Genomic DNA, 20767 nt, shown 5'->3' with positions numbered 1-20767 from the left:
CAATCACTGCTGGGGCACACGGTGAAAACACACTGGCTCTCCTTTCATTTTTGGCAGCTTTGGGGTTGAACTTAGAGCCTGTGTTTCCTGGCCAGGCACCCTACCACTTAAGCCATGTACCCAGCCCTTATTTTTTAATTTTGCAAATAAGGTCTTGAACCTCCATCATGATTCTCCCACTGAAATCAACAACTTCTCCCTGGCCCCAGCATTACAGCAGAGAGCCATGCATTTTCGCAGTAAGGGAAAGTGTAAAGTTAAGAAAAGAACATACCCTGTGACTCTTGTTTCACGACCTGTCTAGGTCATGAACCCCTGAACTGTCACTTTTACTTAGATTAAGAGAGATATGCCACCTTCTTGTTGTAGCCTGAGATATCTCCTTATCTGGTCGGTACCTAATCTCCCTGGTCCGAAGGAAACATAAGTAAAATTTGCAGTTTCTGCCTTTAAAAACTGCTGCTTAACTTCCCCTCTTGGTTGGGCCCTAACGCCTCAATAAAGGACCTTCCAATTTCTCAGTGCCCAGCACTAGTGTTCAGGAGACCACCCTCCAGAAGTCCAGCCTGCCCTCCATGGATTGGCTGACAATCTGGAGGGTGGGCAGGGGCGCGCTTGGACGGTCCAGGGTCCCAGCCATTCCCTGGGACTCGCTTCTCCTTACCAATGGGCACATTCCTCACTAGGTGCCAAGTATTGATTCTTGTGTTTCATTCAGGCCTCGAGCGAGCAGGAGTCAGACCAGGCCCCTTACGTCCTGCTCATCCCTTCTGTCTGAGGGTGGTGACCTGAGGGAGGAGAGCCTTGTTTTGGCCCTGGCTCCCTGTTTTCTGTTGGTTGGGAGGGGGATAGGGGGATCTCACAGATTGTTTCTCTTGATCTCTGTCCCTTAAGCAGCTAGGGTTGTAGGTATGAATCACTCTAAAGAGCCTAGGAAGAGAAAACCACGGTAGTGACATGGATACCATCCTTGGAATCCACCATTGGTGAGTGCTTATTATGGATTGGGCACTGTACTAAATACATTGACTCCTGTGGCCTGCTAGGCTACCTTTCTTTGTAAATAAAGTTTTGTTGAGCTAAGTGTCAGTGGTTCGTGTCAAGAGGCTGAGATCTGAGGATGGTAGTTCAAAGCCAGGCTGGGCAGGAAAGTCATGAGTCTTTCATCTTCACTAAACTCAGAAAATACCAGAAGTGGCAGTGTGACTCAAGTGGTAGAATGTTAGCCTTGAACACAAAGCTAGGGACAATGCCCAGACCCAGAGTTCAAGCCCCTGGAAAAAAAAAAATTGTTGAAATACAGCCAAACCCTCTTGTTCACAGTTGTTTCTGAGAGTTCATGGCCTACAAGCTTAAAATACTTATCTCTAGTCTGGAAAAAAGATTTGGAGATTCTTTGAGAATACTTCCATTTAAAATAATTTTTGATGTGCTAGATGAAAAGTTGAAACTTTTTTAATGCTCCATCTTTGTTGTCTTGTATTCTTTTCCTGTTCCCTTTTGGTTTGATAAATATTTTTTTCAGTGGTTTGCTTAATTGCTTTTGGGGCTTATTATAATTCTGGTGTTGCTTTATTTTGGGGTTTTTAATATGTATTTGTTTTTATTGGAGCCTTTGAATGTTAAGTTCTGATATTCAAATAAATAGTCGTAAGTGTTTGTGACATGTACCATGATGTTTTGAAATACGGATGTCCTGTGCGATGGTTGAATCAGGCTAACTCGCATATGCATTAGCTTATATACTTTTTACTGGTATATATATTGAATTTTATATGCTAAGATACTTTATGATACAATTTCTGGACATGCGAATTATGTGTTTTGATCAGATTTGTCCCCAGGTGCAGTTTTTAGTCCCCCAGTCTCCCGTCTCTCTTCCCCTTTCCACCTTCCTAGCACTCCCTCCCCTTTATAAGTCCTCAGTTGGTTTTATTGGTTTGGCTTTCCCGTAGCATCCACAATGGAGAATGCATATGTGCTCATTGTCTTTGTGCAACTGGCTTATGTCACTTAAGCTGATGATTTGCAGTTCTGTCCATTTTTCTGCACGTGACATCGTTTCATTAATGCTCCGTCGTGTCTGTAAACCCCATTTGAGTGTAAACCCCATTTGTTCATCTGTTCATTTGTGTGTGGCCGCAGTCAGATGGCGACTTGCGGGTGTGAGCAGTGCTGGGCGTGCGTGAGCACTTTCTCTGGCATAAACTGATTTGGATTTGGGGGCATGCCCCAGAAGTGGTACAGCTGGCTCATGTGGAAGTCCTGCTTTTAATATTTTGAGGAAACTGTACAATTTCCATAGTGGCTGAACTGTTTACATGAGCAATGAAGAAACGTTCGGGATTTTTTTTGTTTTGTTTTGTTTTTCTCCGCAGCCTCACCAGCATTTACATTTGATTTCTGGATGTGGCATTCTGACTGGGGGCATGTGGCATTTCCGAGTGGTTGTTGGTTGTTGCTTGTTAATTTTTTTTTTTTTTTTTGCTAGTTCTGGGCCTTCAACTAAGCCTGGGCACTGTCCCAGAGCTGCTTTGGCTCAAAGCTAGTGCTGTATCCTTTGAACCAAAGCACCACTTCTGGCTTTAAAAAAAATAATTGTATTGTAATGTATAAAGGGGTTACAGTTGTATTTACTAGATGGCAGATAGAAGGTGCATTACTTCTCACACACTGATGCCCCTTCTCATGTTTCTGTCCCCATTTCCCTCCCCCAACCCCTCCCAATTATCCTGTTTCCCCCCGTTCCTTTTCCTATTTCAAATAAACAAATAAAGGTGTATATACAATATGCCAGGTAACAAAGTCAGAAACTGTAACAATATGAGATTAACCAAAGGGCGACAAAGGAGAAGACAAATAACATAGTACATTAAGAACAAACACTTCTGGCTTTTTGGTGATTAATCAATCACAGGCTTTCCTGCCCAGACTGGCTTTAACCCTGAGCTCTTCAGATCTCAGTGTCCTGAGTAGCTAGGATTTACGGGCATGAGCCGTGGTGCCTGGCTCTCAGTATCGTTTTGATATGTGCTTCCTCACTGTCTAAGGAAGGTGGATGTTTTGCTGCACACTTAGTGGTCGTCTGCACTTCTTCCTATGAATACTGTTACATTTCTTGATTGGGTTATTTGCTGCTTTGGTGTTTATTTGGATTTTTCTTCTTCTTCTTCTTCTTCTTCTTCTTCTTCTTCTTCTTCTTCTTCTTTCTTCTTTCTTCTTTCTTCTTTCTTCTTTCTTCTGGCTTGAACTCAGGGCCTGGGCACTGTCTGCGAGCTTTGTGCTCAATGCTAGCACTCTGCCACTTGAACTACCACTCTACTTCTGGCTGTGTGTGTGTGATTAATTGGAGATGAGAGGCGCATAGACTTTCCTGCTCAGGCTGGCTTTGAACATGCTCCTCACATCTCAGCCTCATGAGTAGCTAGGATTACAGGTGTGAGCCACTGACACCTGGCCTTTGTTCTGGATTCTTTATATATTTGGATGTCAATTTCCTGGCAGGTGGTTATCTGGCAGATTTCCTATCACTCCATTGGTTATTGAAAGTTTCTTTTCCCCTCAGACTGGAGGTGTGTTTCAAGTGGCAGGGTGTTAGATTTGAGGGATAAAGACCAAGGGAGAGTAAGGCCTTGAGTTTAATTACAAAGTATCAGCACAAAACTTTTCCCCTCTTCATTAGTATACATTAATTACACAGTTTCCATATATGCATGTGATACGTTTTTTTTGTGTAGGTCAGGGGGCTTGATCTCTTCCTGGGTGCTGTCCCTGAGCTCTTCATCTCAAGGCTACTGCCCTACCCTGGAGCCAAGCTCCACTTCCCATTTTCTAGAGGTTAATTGGAGATAAGAGTCTCAGGTTCATTTGTGCCCAGGCTGGCTTTGAATCTTGATCCTCAAATCTCAGCCTCCTGAGTAGCTGGGATTACAAGTGTGAGACACCATGCCCGGGTTTTTTGTTTTTGTTTTTTGAGTCGGTCACTGGGCCTTGAACTCTGGCCCTGGGTGCTGTCCCTGAACTCTTCTGTTCACGGCTAGCACTCTTCTACCACTTTGAGCCACAGCACCACTTCAGGTTTTGTGGTGGTTAATTGGAGATAAGAATCTCACGGACTTTCATGCCTGGCTGTCTTTGAGCCATGATCCTCAGATTTCAGCCTCCTGAGTACCTAGGATTATGGTTGTGAGCCACCAGTGCCAAGCTTTTTTTTTTTTTTTTTTTTTTGCCAGTCCTGGGGCTTGAACTCCTCATGGCTTGGGCACTGTCCTTGGGCTTTCTTAAGGCTAGAGCTCTACCACATAAGCACAGCACCACTTACGTTTTTCTTCTGCGTATGTGGCACTGAGGAATCAAACCCAGAGCTTCATGCATGCTAGGCAAGCACTCAACCACTAGGCCATGCTCCTGGCTATGTGATAGGTTTTGATCAAATTCACTCTATTAATCTTTTACCACTTCTCCATTTCAAAGCAGTTTTTATTTCCTTTTATTTTCTCTTGGTGCTGATAGTGGGGCTTGAACTGAAGAGTCTGGGGATAATGCTCTACCACTTTAGCCACAGCTCTACTTCCAGCATTTTGCTTAACTGAGATGAGTCTCGCAGACATTTCTGCCCAGGCTGGCTTTGAACTGCAATCCTCCTGGGCAACTAGGATTACAAGTATGGGTCACTGCTGTCAGGCTACAATTCTTTTTTTGTTGTTGGTTTTGTTTTTTTTTTTTCCCCTAGTGCTGGGCTTGAACTCCTGCCTGTGCACTGTCCTTGGGCTTTCTCAAGGCTAGAGCTCTACCATCTGAGCCACAGCACCACTTCCAGTTTTCTCTGTTTATATGGTATTTGTTTATATGGAATCAAACCCATGTCTTCATGCATGCTAGGCAAGCACTCGACCACTAGGCCACACTCCCAGCCAGATGTGTGATTTCTTACACTATATTGTTACATTTCTCTGTGGAGCTCATACATGCCTGTGGACACAGTCGTTCTGTCCCACTGCAGTCATTGTAGACGCTTGCATCTTCCTTGGGGAACCCGGGGGGCTGAAAGTGAGCAGGGGAAATGGCTCTTTCTACAAAATGTTTCATTTGAGGCTTACACCAGTGGTCTATACCTGTGATCCGAGCTACACAGGAAGCTGAGACTTGAGGATCCAGGGTAGAAACCATAGCAGACAGACAAATCTGAGCAACTCTGATCTCCATTGAGAACTGGAGGCGTGGCTTAAGTGGTAGAACACCAACATTGATGCTGAAGGACGGGAAGCTCCAATTCAATCCCAATACTAAAAGCAAAAAAAAATGCCTTTTTATTTGGTTTGTGGACTGCTAAAAGTGTAATTTTTAATTTCCTTGTGAAGATTTCTGTGATACCTGGTCTGAACTGAACAAGTTTTCACAATTATCCTTAAAGAGTTGTACAAAGGCGTGTGGCTCGTGCCTGTCATCCTAGCTACTCACGAGGCTGGGATAGGAGGATCATGGTTCAAAGCCAGCTGTGAGACTCTTATCTCCAATTAACCACCAGAAAACTGGAAGCAGCACTGTGGCTGAAAGTGGTAGAGTGCTGGCTTTGAGCTGAAGAGCTCGGGGACAGAGTTCAAGCTCCATAACCAAAAAAAAAAAATACATATATATATACATATATATATGTATATAATATGGAGGACTATCAAGATTTATTTTGCTATAGTGTTTTCCTGATGTCTTGTTACCAGAAGCAGAAAAGGTACTGAATGTTGTGTGTTAACTTTGTGTCCTGCTACTTCGCTGAAGGTGTTTACTAGATCTAGGCCTTGGCTGTGAAGTCTTGAGGACTTCAGCCACATGTGTGTGTCATCCTCTCCCTTGCCTTGTGGCTCAGGTTTGAATTCAGGCACCATAGTTAAGAGCGGAGAGGTGTGGTCACCATTTCACGAGCCTGGGATCCACTTGTAGATGGGTCCCCAGAGGGGGGGGGGGGGCGGCGACAGTGAGCCACACAGCCGGCGCGGCGACAAGCAGCCAGCCAGCTTTGAACTCTTAGTGTGTAGGGGGGTCACAGGCCTTCGGGCTTGCTCGCGGCCATAGAGGGGGGGCCCTGACCCCTCTACCCCCACAGCCTGAGCTCCTACCGCTCCACTGCTTGCAGGCCCCACATCTGACCTTCCCTGTTGCCAAGCTGCCCTGGGGCTCCCTGACTTGGGTGTGTCTGGTAACACCCCCAGTGACCCAGTCCACCAGAGCCCCTGGGTGACCCTGCGCCTGGGACCTCCCCCCCGCTCCATCCCTTCCTCCTTTTCCCACAAACATGCTCTTCTTCCTCTTATATCCTCCCCTCCAGGGGCCAGCATACTTGCAGGCTCTTGTGGAGACTCCCACAGCTTCTACTCCACTGTCTCACACCCTCCCCGGAAATCCTTTGAAGTATACCTTGGAGCTAGGAGCATAGTATGTAAAGGCCCCACCCTGCCTCTAGTACTATGGGAGAAAGCTGTAGAGCATATGATCAGGATCTTTCAGTACCGTGCAATTCTGTTTTAAAAGGGGAAGTTCTTAAATGTGTAACCAAAAGTACATCAGAAGTACATCAGTTTAATTAATGTAAATGGTCAAAGTACATGAACAAAAGAGCTAGATTTTTTTTTTTTTTTTTACCAGTCCTGGAGCTTGAACTCCTGGCCTGAGCACTGCTGTCCTTGGGCTTTCTCAAGGCTAATGCTCAACCACTTGAGCCACAGCACCACTTTTCCTATGTATGTGGTATCGAGGAATTGAACCCAGGTCTTTGTGCATGCTAGGCAAGCACTCTACCTCTAGGCCAAACTCCCAGCCCAAGAGCTAGAATTTAATTTTTAAAATTTTTTATTTCTTTGCCAGCCCTGGGACTTGAACAGAGAGCCGGGGAACTAACTACCCTTGAGCTTTCTCAAGGATAGTGCTCTACCACTTGGGCCACAGTACCACTTCTGGCTTTTTCTGTGTATGTGCCAAGGAATCAACCCAGGGCTTCATGTATGCTAGGCAGGCACTACCACCAGGCCATGTTTCCGGCCCCATGAGCTAGAATTTTAAATTTGAACAAAACAATACCAAATTATACACTGTCAACCCATTTTGAATATAAAAATAAAGCTAAACACAAAGGGTGCCGTACTGATGGCTCATACATGTAGTCTTGGGTAATGCTCGAGAAATGACATTACATATTTGGCAAAATCCACAGGACTTCACAGAATAAAGTGTAAACTTCTAGAAATCAAGGACTTTATACTGGTTTATAATACATTACTTTATATATAATCGTTATATATAGTAAATTACTTATATATTATACTTATATTACTTAATATATTGATTATAACAATTGATTATATATAAGAAGGGAAATACTGGAGGTAACTGGAAGTTGTTACAAACTTAGTTTAGTATTTCATAAACTTAAGACTGTTTTAAAAGTCTATTACTAGCCAGGTGGTGGTGGCTCATGCCTGTAATGCTAGCTACTCAAGGAGCTGAGATCTGAGGATCATGGTTCAAAGCCAGCCTAGGTACAAAAGATCGTGAGACTCCAATTAGCCACCAGAAAACCAGAAGTGGTGCTGTGGCTCAGTGGTAAGAGCGCTAGCCTTGAGCTGAAAAGCCTAGAGACAGTGCCCAGGCCCAGTTCAAGTCCCACAACTGACCAAAAATGAATCTATTACTAAAAAACTTATTAGTAAGACACATGACAGGTTATTATACAGAATTTAGGTGGTAGAGCATCAACTGTGAAAGTACACAAGCACAAGGCCCAGAGTTCAAATCCTGATGCCAGTACACACACACACACACTCACACTCTCTCTCTCTCTCTCTCTCTCTCTCTCTCTCTCTCTCTCTCTCTCTCTCTCTCTCTCTCTCTCTCCTCTCTCTCTCCTCTCTCTCTCCTCTCTCTCTCCTCTCTCTCTCCTCTCTCTCTCCTCTCTCTCGATTGATGCCCTGGCTCACATCTGTAATTTCTAGCTACTCAGGAGTCTGAGATCTTAGCATTGTGCTTCAAAGCCAGCCTGGGTGAGACTCTTACCTATAATGAAGCAAGGTGCAGAGGGAGGCGAGTTCTGACTAGAACTATGTTGTTGAAATGGCTTCTACTTAGGTGATAAGTTAATATTTGCGACTGAATAACCTAGTCGTTTAAACATTCTTCAATAGCTAAATATTTTATTCTAGTCAGGTGTGAAAGCTCTTGAGTACCTGTAATCCTAGCTCCTCAGGAGACAGAGAACTTAGGATTGTAGTAAAAAACCAGCCCAGGTAAGAAACACTAAGACTCTCATTTCCAATAAACTACCAAAAAGCTGTAGAGCTGTGGCAAAAAAGCTCAGGGACACCACCCCAACAGTGCCCAGACTCAAGTTCAAGCCTCAGGAACTCCCCCCGCACAAATGAAACTACTGACGACAGACTGGTTTACTTAAATAAGCCAAACTACAATAAAACTCCAAACAAATAACATTTATTTCTCATTTACACAGGTATTTCACAGCATGAACATCACATTGCCTTCAGAGAAAGGTGCTTTTATACCATTACAGTTCACCATTTTACTGCACAGGCTTTGAACACCCTCATTAACATGATGAGACAATTTGCTGGTAAACATTTAAACACACACAGACATTGGCTTCAATATCTCAAGAACAATTTTGGTCATAACCAAGGAAATACATCAAAATATATGATGACACTTGCTAATATTTTACAAGCAAATAATAGTTAACTCTGCATAGTTTATACAATAGGCTATGGCAATAAATAATATCACCAATCTCATCAACTGGCCACAAAAGCCTAACATTCATTTTAATTGATATGAAATAGCTTCAACAGAGCCTTAATGTTGTAGCTAACCTTGAGTACATAAATAGGAAAAAAAATACTAAACTGGATCAGGAAAGCATGTTTGGTTAACTACAAATATGTCATGTCCACGTTACATTCCTAACATGAAGGCAAATACTTAAATTTAAAAAACACTAGCAGTCCAAAAAAATGTGAAGGTGCAAATCATGAGAAAAAACATTGCATTTAAATTTGCACTCATTTGCAAGTTACAGTACTAGCTCAGTAGAACACGAAGAAAGAATGGAGGGGACCTGGTGGCTGTGCACAGCTAGGGAAGTGTCTGAGCATCCACCGCCGGTGGCGGTCCTCACCTGCACAGGAGGGGCAGCAGGCAAAGCTTCTGCGGTGGAAAACAGAACCCGAATCACGTTCTTCCTTGATTTGGGATAAAGGTCCTTCGCTGCCTTTAACTGTGAGCTAACCTCAATGTGTCTGAATCAAGTCTGCTAAATGCTGCAAAGAGGGGCTTCCCTTCACACGCTGGGGGCTTGGGGTAGGTGGTGAGGAGTGTAACAGGAGCATGCACATTCGCTCTGCCTGCCGAGGGCCGCGCTGCATCGCTCGGCTGGGGTCAGACTCCACTTTCCTACCCAGTGTGTGAACAACTGCTCGGAAAGCAGCAGTATTGTATTCGGAATGGACAGGTCTATAAAAATAAAGGCGGGGCTCACTGGAGGATGTCGAGGATTCTACTGGGGACGTTGAAAGCGTTGGGGAGGACCCTGGTTTTCAGCGTGCCGTCCGCGCCGCAGGAGAAGAGCCGGCCGTCCTGGCTGATGTCGATCTGCATGACGCCGGCCCCGAGGTTTCTGAAGATGGACTGCTTGGCATGCTCACTCCTGAACGAATGGACCAGGCCATGGCCGGACAGTCTCCACACCTAGGTCATGAGGACAGCAAAGTGGTGAGAGCTCCGCTGCTCCACCAATCTCACCACAGCCGCCTTGCACCTCCACCGCAGCGCCCTCTCTGCCTGCCGGGAGGGGGTGACACCCCACGCCAGCCACGGAAACTCCACCCCACGGAAACTCCACCCCCAGAGAGACAGACAGAGAGGAGGAGAGGGAGGCAGGGGAGAGAGAGTGGAAGAGAGGAAGAGAAGGGGAGGAGAAGAGAGAAAGGAAGACAATGACAGCGGGAGAAGATAAGAGAGATGAGAGGGAGACAGGAGGAGAGGGAGAGAAAGAAGGGAGGATGGCAAAGGATAAGAGAAAGAGGATGAAAGAAAGAGAGGAGAGGGGGAGGGGGAAAAGAGGGGATGAAAGACAGGTTTAGAAAGAGATGGGAGAGAGGGAGGATGAGAGAGGAGGAGGAAGGGAGAGGAGGCAAGAGGATGAGAGGAGATTAGAGAGTGGATGTGAGGGAGAGGATGTGAGACAAGGGAGAGGAAGAGAGAGAGGGTGAGAGAGGGGGTGAGAGAGGGGATGAGAGAGAGGGAGGAGGGGAGTGGGGGAAGAGAGAGGATGACACAGGGTGAGAGAGAGGGAGGAGGAGAATGGGGGAAGAGAGAGAGGATAAGACAGAGAATGAGGGGGCCAGGAGTTTGGCCTAGTGGTAGAGTGCTTGCCTAGCATGCACGAATATCTGGGTTCGATTCCTCGGCACCACATACATAGAAAAAAGCTGGAAGTGGTGCTGAGGCTCAAGTGGTAGAGCTCTAGCCTTGAGAAAGTCCAAGGACAGTGCTCAGGCCCTGAGCTCAAGCCCAGGACTGGCAAAAAAAAAAAAAAAAAAAAAAAAGTCAGAGAATGAGACAGGGAGAGGGGGGGGTGAGAGAGGGAGGAGAAGAGTGGGGGAAGAGAGAGAGGATGAAACAGGGGAGGGAGGAAGGGGGAGGTGTCATCTATCCCCTCTCTCTCATTCCCTCCCATCTCTACCCACCAGCTTGGTTCACTTTCTCCCATGTGCAGTGCAGCCTGTGGGCTCTGCTTTCCACTGAATCTGCACCCTCCCCACACCCCTCCTCCAGTGTGCACGAGCACACAGCATGGATGCTGTCAAGAATACACAGTCATCCACAAGCCCACCGCTAGCAGTACATACTTAAAGCCATCTCTCCACTCCTCATTAACTATTACAATTCCCAGCCAGAGCAGTAAGGCAAGAAGCAAGCATAAGGGGATCCAAACAGGGAAAGGGGAAGTGAAACTGCAGATGACATGATTCTGTATTTAAAGAACCCTATATCGGGCTGGGAGTTTGGCCTAGCACGCACAAAGACCCAGGTTTGATTGCTCGGTACCACATATAGAAAAAAGCTAGAAGTGGTGCTGAGGCTCAAGTGGCAGAGCTCTAGCCTAAGGACAATGCTCAGACCCTGAGCTCAAGCCCAGAACTGGCCAAAAAAGAAAAAAGGAACCTTATAGACTCTACTCCCACGTTGCTTCAGCTGATTCGCAACTTTGGCAAGTAGCAGGGTATAAAATTAATCCTCAATGGGCTGGGAGTTTGGCCTAGTGGTAGAGTGCTTGCCTGGCATGCACGAAGACCTGGGTTCGATTCCTCGGTACCACATACATAGAAAAAAGGTGGAATTGGTGCTGAGGCTCAAGTGGTAGAGTGCTAGCGTTGAGAAAGTCCAAGGTCAGTGCTCTGGCCCTAAGCCCAAACCCAGGACGGGCAAAAAAAAAAGTATTAAAATTAATCCTCAAAAATAACTGCTTTCTTGTATGCCAACAATGAGAGGAGCAAGGCAGAAGTCAGGAAAGCAGCTCATTTTGCAATAGCCTCAAAGAAAATGAAGTACTTAGGAATTAGCTAGGAATGTAAAGGACCTTTATGATGAAAACCTGAAGAAGGAAATTAAAGCAGAACCAAGGAAATGGAAAAACCTCCCATGCTCCTGGATTTTAAAAATTAACATGGTGAAACGGCAATCCTGCCAAGGGCTATGTACAAATTCAATGCAATGCCTATCAATATCCCAATGTCATTTTTAAAGAAATAGAAGCATTCTGAAATTTAATGTGGAATAGACTCTACTATAACCAAACAGCACAAGAACAGACCTGAGGACCAATGGAAGACAACTGAAGAGAAATCAACCTGCAGATCAGACCTATGGCACCTAATCTTTGGTAAGGGAGCCAAAAAAAAAAAAAAATAGCCTCTTCAACAAGGGGTGCTGGCAGAATTAAGCACTAGGCTCCATAGTTTCCCTCATTTGTGATAATTAGTACACACCCAGGACTCTCCTAGCACAGGGTCACAATAGCTCAAAACCCATGTACATACATAAGGTCATATAGGATGAGACTAAATGAAAGGATCTCTAGGATACAGAAACAAGAGCTTATATAATTGTTGTTCTTATTGTACTATGTTATTTCTCTTCTTTTGCCCTTTGGTTAATCTCATATTGTTACTGTATCTGACTGTGTTACCTGGTAAATAGTAGTATATACCTTTATTTGAAATAGGAAAGGGAAGGGGGGGAACCAAGATGATTGGGAGGGGGCAGGAGAGGGAAATGGGGACAAAAAGATCAGAAGGGGTATCAATATGTGAGAAGAAATGTACCTACTACCTGGTGAATGTAACTGTAACCCCTCCATACAGTACCCTGGGGCAAAAACTGAAAAAAAATAGTCATCTAAAAACATGAAGACAAGGCAAGGTCCTATGTTTGCTTACCTTTGGTGTTCGTTTCAGTATGTATATTATTCTGTGTACCTATGAAGAGGTGCTTTTCTCCTCAGACCATCCTCCTTTGCTCTTCTCATGGCGTGAGTGTCTAGAATCCTGTTGCATTTTAAATCTAACCTCCACACACATATCAGGGAGAATGTGTCCCATTTGTCTCTCTCAGCTTGGTTTACCTCACTCAACATGACTTGTTCCCTGCGAATGCCATTACTTTATCCTTTCTAATGCCAGCCTGTCTTTAATGTCCTTAAAGATGGCAGTGGAGGGACCGGGAGTTTGGCCTAGTGGTTAAAGTGCTTGCCTAGCATGCATGAAGACCCGGGTTCGATTCCTCGGTACCACATACATAGAAAAAAGCTGGAAGTGGTGCTGAGGCTCAAGTGGTAGAGCTCTAGCCTTGAGAAAGTCCAAGGACAGTGCTCAGGCCCTGAGCTCAAGCCCAGGACTGGCCAAAAAAAAAAAAAAAATGGCAGTGGTTTGGGTTTCCAGTCACACAGACACGTGGGCACACACAGCACTCGCCTTTATGTTCCCCTCGGCGGAACCTGTAGTGAAGTACTCCTCGCAGGGGTCCAGCGCCAAGGCCTTGATGGCCGAGTCATGCGCCTGGAACGTGTGGATCAGCTGGCGCTGGCGGATGTCAAAGATGCACACGCAGCCTTTTCTCCCCCCTGAGATCAGGAGCTGCTGCCTGGGCGCGTACTGAAGCACCGTGGCCCCGTGGTCGTGGCACGTAAACCCTGAAGAGGAAAAGGGTTTTTACAAAGTCTGTTTCCCTTTTGGCAATTCTAATAATATTGCAGCCCACACATTTAAGCGTGTCCATGACTGCACGTGAAGTGACGGCTTAGAAAGTCCAGCCTTCCTGCGAGGTGACGCAACTGCGAAGGCTCGGCCTCCTGAGTGACGTGGAGTGTGCGCTCTATGCGTCCTTCATGAGAACCGTATTCAGACTAAGCCATGATATTCTGATTCTGTCTCAGTGCCCAGAAACAACAAAACCAGCCACCCATGGACTCAATCTGCTAGCCAACACCAACGTTCCTCCTTTACGTCTGTCATAGCAACAAAGGTCTAAGGTGTGTGTGTGTGTGTTGGGGGGGGGAATACTAGGGTTTGAAGTCAAGGCACCCTACTTACTAGGCTTGAAACTCAGAGCCTGGATGCGAGCTTCTGTGGTCAAGGCAAGCACTTTACCACTTGAGCCATACCTCTACTTGTCAGCCTTTTTATTTTTTGGTGGTAAACGGGAGCTAAGAGTCTCATGGACTTTTCCTGCCCAGGCTGGCTTTGAACTTGGATTTCAGCATCCAGAGTAGCTAGGATCACAGGCATGAGCCACAAGTGCTTGGCTCACATTTTTATTAAAAAGTCACTGACCTTCTAAAATCAAACAAGCATGTGAAGAAAAATATTAAGCAAAGTTAGAAATTTTACCCATAATCTCAAGTGAAACACATATAGAAAAAGGATGTTTGTAGTGCCTTGTAATATTGCCTAGTTAGTAAATGCCTGTAGCACGACTATAAATAATGTCAATCTGCATCAAATACATGTGATATTTAAAAGCTGCTGCACTACAAAGTGCTAGTGCAGAGCAAGTGTGCCAGTGGCTCAGCAGTCGCTGCATGGTGGAGGACGCTCCCTGTGCTTTCCATTAGTTCTCCTCACCATGCTCCTGCCAGCATTGCGCATGGTAAGTTAAGGAGTCTGGGTATGTGTGCTCCTTGTGCCCGGCTATGGTGGGAGGGGATGGGCCTAGCAGAGGAGGTATGTGCGCGTGTGACCCCTGGCTACCATGAGGTGAGCAGCTTCAAAAGGTCAACCAACTGAAACACGCTGAATCCGTAAGCCCACATCAACTCTTCCCTGTGTGAGGCGTGACGCCAGCCCCACATCCTCCCAGCACACTATCACTGAGCAGGGCTTCACATGCTACTTGAGCGCTCCTATGGCACAGAAACGAGAATAACTACATCTTTACGAGTGCATATCACCATATTAAAAGACTTGTTTGTTTTACCCAAATCTATTACAGAATTGAACCCTTTAGGGGCAACAAAAAGAATAGTATTTAAATAATATCAGTATTTTTTTCCCCCAGCCATGCAGCTTGAATTCTGAGCCCCCATAGACTTGAACTCACCATGAATGAGGCTGTTGGCAGGTGGTATCAGCGTGTCCCAGAGGCATACATTTCTTTAAAGAAACAAAAAATACTCCATAAATAACTGCTCTAAGTTATCACTAGGGAAAGTTGTGTCCTCAAGCCAAAACCTATATATTTTACATTTACAGAGCCAAGAATCTTAGCTAGGATGGGGACAGAGATAGGGCCTTGGGTAGAAACCTTCCAAGGCTTCGCCCACTGTAAACAGCATCAGCTATCTCCCAAGATCTCACCTGCCCCGGAATCCCCACCACGCCACTCCATCTCCTTCCCATTCCATGGAGGCTGCATGACTTCCAAGTAAAAGGAACATTCTGTGCCCTCAGGAAGAATAGAGAGCAGAAATGACAGCTGTGACTCCCAGACAGGTTCTACCAGTGACAGGTGGGGAGCCACTGACAAGGCTGCACGCCACGTGCTCCTTGATGCCAAGCAGCTAACAGGAAGGCTGGATGACCTGAACAAAAACTCTCCACATGCTTACTGATAGACCGCACTGGCACACTTTTTGTTTTGATTTTCTCTCCTTGGTAGGGAGAATGACACATGAGGGAAGAGCACACTTTTGAAATTTATTTTCTAGGAAAACAGCTTTCTGCCTAAAACATTCTTATGTTTTGCTTCTCTGTCAACCTACCTATTGTCATTGGACTGTCCAGATGTTGCAACTAGACTTGAAGAGGTAATAAATGCAAAGTCACTTGTGGCCTTAGTGTGGCACTGCCAACTCTATGGAAGACAAAGAGCAACTGATGTTATCTCAACCAGTAACATCTGGCAAGGCACACAGTTCTGCTGTCACATCCTGATCCACAGTAAGAACAGTTTCAAACTCAAGTCTAATAAGTGGCATATTATTTTGCTAGTATCCAAATTTGTTCTAAACTGCAAAGAGCTAAAAATGGGATTAACGATAGAAATTTTTACAGTGTTTTAGAAAAGTATGTAAGACGTTGAAATACATGAACTAGCCAGGTATCGGAGCATGTGCCCATAGTCCTAGCTTCTGTGGAGGCTGAGACAAGAGGATCCCTTTAAATCTAGATTTCAAATCAACCAAGAACTTAGCCTCGCCACGGCACTCCATGTTAGCGCTAGTAACCTCGACTGCACTGAGGGAGCCTTCGGAACCTCCATCTCGCGATGGCACTACCTTTCACCCCAACACCAATCGTTTTTTTTTTTTTTTTTTGCCAGTCCTCGGCCTTGAACTCAGGGCCTGAGCACTGTCCTTGGGCTTTCTCAAGGCTAGAGCTCTACCACTTGAGCCACAGCACCATTTCTGGCTTTTTTCTATGTACATGGTACGGAGGAATCCAACCTGGGTCTTTGTGTATGCTAGGCAAGCACTCTACCACTAGGATAAACTCGCGGCCCCAACATCAAGCATTTTAATACAATTTGGATTAATGAGAAATCTATTACGATTATATTGTAAATCTAGTAAGCAAAATTCCAGAGTAAATGTGAATACACGTTTAGAAACTGTTCCAAATTTTGTAAATTCTACATAAATTAAGAAAAAAGTATAATACTTTTTACTTAGATAATAAAAAAATGTATCTTAAATTTGATCACATGCAGGAAAAACCAAACCCTGAAAAATTGTTGAAGGTCAAGGCTGTACTCCAGGGTAAAAAGATCATTTTGGTCTAAATAACTCAGGGTGAACTGTCCCTTCAAAAGAACCATCATGAATTCACTGTGTGAAAAATGCTTCAGGAACGACGCATGCTCTGGGTACACGAGGGGACACTTACCATGTAGGGTTTAGGATTGGCTGCAGTCTGGTTCACTTGCCAGATACTCAGAAACCCTTCTCCATCTGCAACGCCACACTGTAACAACAGGGTGCACGTTAACACAGCTTCTTACAATTCCCTCCAAAGGTAAAACCATTTGTGGGAAGGAGTCACTCAGATGCCACCCAGGGTTCTCAGGATGGCTGCTACAAGCCAGTACTTTTCCACGTGCACGCTATCACAGTCGTGTGACCTCTACAAGAAGCACAGCGGGCAGCCAGGCCCAGCCCCTGCGCTGAGCAGCGCCAGAAGCAGCATTCGTTACTTCACAGCACTCCGGGGATAACTAAGTGGATGAGGGATGGATCCACACTGAATTGGAGGTAGATACAGAAATGGAATCCAACAAATTGCCTGCTCAGCTTAAATCCAGAATCACTGAACTCTTTTAGATACAGTTTTGATAATCATTTACTCTTTATAGCTACAATTGTTTTTGGAATGATTTAGTAGATTTCCAAGAACTAACCTTGTTGCCCTGTGAGTTAAAATATAACCTAGTAACTCTTGCATTGCCAGCCTGACGGAAGCAGACAAGTTGCTGAGGTCGTGTCCACTCAAACATCCGAACACTGCCATCCTGAGCACCTGTAAGATCTGAACAGCAGCGGCAGAGCTCAGAGCTGTGTATTTCCATCCTTAGAAATAAACCTCAGCAGTGAAACACTTACAGTATTGATGGACGGGGTGGGAGGTCATTCTCTTGACATTGTGTAGGTTCCTTTTCATAAGCTTTGAAAGAAGAGAAAGCAAGTTTGTGTATCAGGAGAGACAAGAAGGATGTGCTCAGGGCAGCTCTACTTCTGCTAACACTCCCTGCAACGGATTTGCTAGGAGCGTCTGGGCGGACTGTGTGGGAAGGAGCGCTGCGCGGGGCCTGGCCGCTGCAGACGGAGACCAGCAGCTGCTTTATCGAGTGTGTTCCTCCCTGAAGACAAGCAGGAGCACGTCCAGGTTTGTTTGAAATCAGACATACTCCACGGTGCCAGCTCATCTCTGAGGCTTTAGGGTAGGATGTGGCACGGGGGCCGTTTCAAGCCCAGGTAAGTAACAAGCGCTGTGAGGCACTTGGCACCAGAGTGCGCAGGTCTCCTGTGCCTCCCTCTGCATCCACACAGTGCTGGCAGATGGCAGTGCAGCACTCCTGTGCTGCGAGCGGAACAAGTAGGAACGTACCACACTGGCCCCGGTGCTGGTCTGTCCACTGCCCAGCCAGGGCAGAGATGAAGGCGGATGCACCTGGGAATGGGAGGCGACGCTGGCTTGATAGAGAGTCGTGGTGGAGCCTCGGTAATCAACGTCGTCTGAACTGTGGAGGGAACAGAGGGTCACTCTGGACGCTCCGTTTTCTCTTCCCAAGCTCTGATTGGAGACTTCATATATTCAGATTCACAGTTTTAAAACACTCAATAGCCACTGAGAAAAACTTAGGCATCCATTTGTTGTAGCCAATTTTAGGACTGGTTAACCTGAACCCAGCTTAATGTCTCATGTTTGGAAACACTACTGCTGTACAAACTGGAACCAATTTGTGTTTGTTTTCCATATATCCATATCCATGTTAGGCAAGCAAACTGAGCCTCACTTCTTGCAAGTTTTTCTAATGTATTATTACATAAAAATGTGAAAGTAACCTTGAGGATAGAATGTGACAGTTTACATGTACTCTTGGAGGGGGAGGCCATTATGTACCACTCCCAGGAAGTGTTAATGAACAGTTGGACATGTCTCTTATGGATAGAAATGTAGATTATTTTTTTTCTTTTGGTCCATCATGGGACTTGAACTCTGTGCCTGGGCGCTGTTCCTGAGCTCAATCAAGGCTATGACCCTACCCCGTGAGCCACAGAGTCACTTCTGGTTTTCTATTGATTAACTGGAGATAAGAGTCTCATGGACTTTTTTTAGTACCTGGGCTAGCTTTGAACCATGATCCTCAGATCTCAGCCTCCTGAATAGCTAGGATTACAGGTGTGAGCGGCCATGGCCCGCAAGAAATGTAGATTATTCTGTGACTACATTATTTTATGATTCATAAATCAATCTAGTTAATGTACTTACGTATTTTTTTGTGTCAATTACTTCAGTCATCTAAATTTACCAAACACTGTAGAGTTCCTGACATTTTGGAGAGGTAAATGCCAAAGAGAGAGTTTTTAGCTTTAAGGGTTTCATGTGCGATTACTCTGAAAATACTACAAACCTAGCTACTCAGGAAGCTGAGACTTGAGGATCAAGGTTCAAAGCCAGCTCAGACTGGAAAGTTTTTGAGACTCTTATTTCCATCTAACCACTATAAAGCCAGAAGTGGAGCTGTGGCTGAAATGGCAGAGTGCCAGCCCTTGAGGAAAAGAAGTTCAGGGACAGCCCACGCCCTGAGTTCAAGTCCCAGACCTAGGACACACATTAAAACAAACAAACAAAAAACTTCCTATGTCTCGTTTAATGACTTGTTCATTAATGCAGGCAAAACCTCTTCTTGGCCGCTGCTGCGGTTATGTATGTATGTTTCTTAACTGAGGAGGTGTCTTTGAATCCAACAACTTAGAGCAGGTGCTTACTGACAAAACCTGACATTTCTCGCTAGCTTTCTGTGTGGGGGACAGACCTTTTGGATTCTCTGTCGTACTCTTCTCCAATCCATATATAAGACTGGCAGGCCAGGAGCGAAGTGACATCCAGTTCTTGAACATCGTGTGTGGAAGCCAAAACAATTTCATTGCAGTTTGCCTGTAAAGCAGAGTTGATGTTAGTCATTTTACTAAAAGTAAAAGGACTATATTCGTTTTTAATAATCCCAGCTTTTACCTTATTAACAGAAAATGCCATGATCATGTCAGACTCCTTATGAATGACCTTCGCCTTCCCACCAGGATAACCCAGATCGGCTTCAACCTGGAAAACAGCACTCGGTTTCAGTGTCTGCAGCACCACTCTACAGAGAAGCACAGCCCATGACAGTTACAAGCTGGGTAAGAGGATGTAGTAGCAGCAAGAAAGGAACTTTAATGTGTCGAGAATTAGATTTGAAAATGTTGTTGATGCACTATAATCAACCGAATTACGAAGATTTCCAGGATGATCGTAAGGTGCTGTTACTGTTAAAATTACTAATGAAAATGTGTAGCCGAGCTCTTCCCAAGTACACATTTACTTTACCTGCACTAGGAATATGCATTGCTAAGAGACATGGAGTAAAGTCATACAAAGACCCAGGAGCCACTGAACAAGTGAAGCCCTTTAGAGTACAAGTGATGGGACAGAATCAGAAGGAAATGGCACGGGAAAAGGTGAGAAAGGTGAGAAAGGGATGCAGGAGGCTGAGAGGAAGGTACGGTAGCTTGGGGTCAGAGATCGGAGGAAGGAGAGACAAGGCAGAGGGGGGAGGAAAGCCCAGTGAAGGTGAAGAACAGTCTGGAGCAGGTGATGGACGGGACAAGAAAGGAAGCAGCAATGAGCAGATGCAGTGTGGCAGGTCCTGCCCGTGCCGGGAGCAGCAAGTGTTCTGCCGGGCAGTCATGGTTAGTACAAGACACCAGGAGCCAGCGCCCTCAACTTTAAAGGACACACTAAATAGAGCTTGAACACTACCTTGATGTGGCAATCTTCTGATACGTGGTTTTGTTTGACCTGCTCCACATGTTCTTCTACAGACTAAATAAACCACACGTCACAACACAAAACAAACACGTGCACAAAACAAAATCATAAAAGAAAAATTTTAAGCTAGAATGGTCACTCCATCATTTAAAGATGTCAAAAATGAAAACTGAAGACAAAAATGAATGCCATCAGATAAACAGCAAAAAAGATGAACTTACTGTGGCTGTTTACATACACACAGAGACATGCTACTTCAAAATAAAACTTAGTTTTTCATTTATAGAACCTTTTTAACATACATGGCGATCAACCTTACTTTCTCGCCCACCCCAAGTTGCAAGTCTGGGTTGTGCCCGTGGTCCTGCACATGTAAGCAAGCTCTACACCACTGAGCTTCATGCTAACCAGTGGTTCTCAGCACATTTTTTAGGTCACTGGTTTTAGATTTCAGCTGCTAATGAGATTCACTGAAGAGCTGCTTTTGCTCAGAGCCAGCGCTCTACCACTTGAGCCACAGCACCACTTCACCGCTTCCGGCTTTTTTTGTGGATCTGAACCCAGGGCTTCATGCCTTCTCGGCAAGCCTTCTACCACTAATCCATGTTCCCAGCCCCTTCTGTACTCACAGGGCTGACACCGAGTAGGGGTGTGGAAAGTGGGTGACTGCGTGTGGCAGGGTCCGC

At 45.3% G+C, this 20767-nt stretch overlaps 1 protein-coding gene across 2 annotated transcripts in view; it reads right to left on the bottom strand.

Annotated features, from left to right (window-relative positions):
- Positions 1-8459: 8459 nt before the first annotated feature.
- Positions 8460-20767, bottom strand: part of Dmxl2 (Dmx like 2) — a 102253-nt gene continuing 89945 nt past the window's right edge. For both annotated transcript variants that reach the window (XM_090358411.1, XM_090358410.1), the window contains 11 exons: positions 20073-20135; positions 19290-19376; positions 19090-19211; positions 17658-17790; positions 17153-17213; positions 16951-17078; positions 16440-16517; positions 15317-15408; positions 14656-14708; positions 13032-13249; positions 8460-9744 (listed from right to left, as the gene is read on the bottom strand). In XM_090358411.1, coding sequence (XP_090214537.1) covers positions 9532-9744; positions 13032-13249; positions 14656-14708; positions 15317-15408; positions 16440-16517; positions 16951-17078; positions 17153-17213; positions 17658-17790; positions 19090-19211; positions 19290-19376; positions 20073-20135 — 1248 coding nt within the window. In that variant the 3' untranslated portion in view covers positions 8460-9531. The remainder of the gene's footprint in view (positions 9745-13031; positions 13250-14655; positions 14709-15316; positions 15409-16439; positions 16518-16950; positions 17079-17152; positions 17214-17657; positions 17791-19089; positions 19212-19289; positions 19377-20072; positions 20136-20767) is intronic.

The sequence above is a fragment of the Megascapheus bottae genome, chromosome 25, assembly GCF_031878675.1.
Source record: "Megascapheus bottae isolate mThoBot1 chromosome 25, mThoBot2.hap1, whole genome shotgun sequence".
NCBI lineage: Eukaryota > Metazoa > Chordata > Mammalia > Rodentia > Geomyidae > Megascapheus > Megascapheus bottae.
Note: the sequence above shows the minus strand (reverse complement) of the source record. Positions and strands in the feature narration are given on the sequence as shown.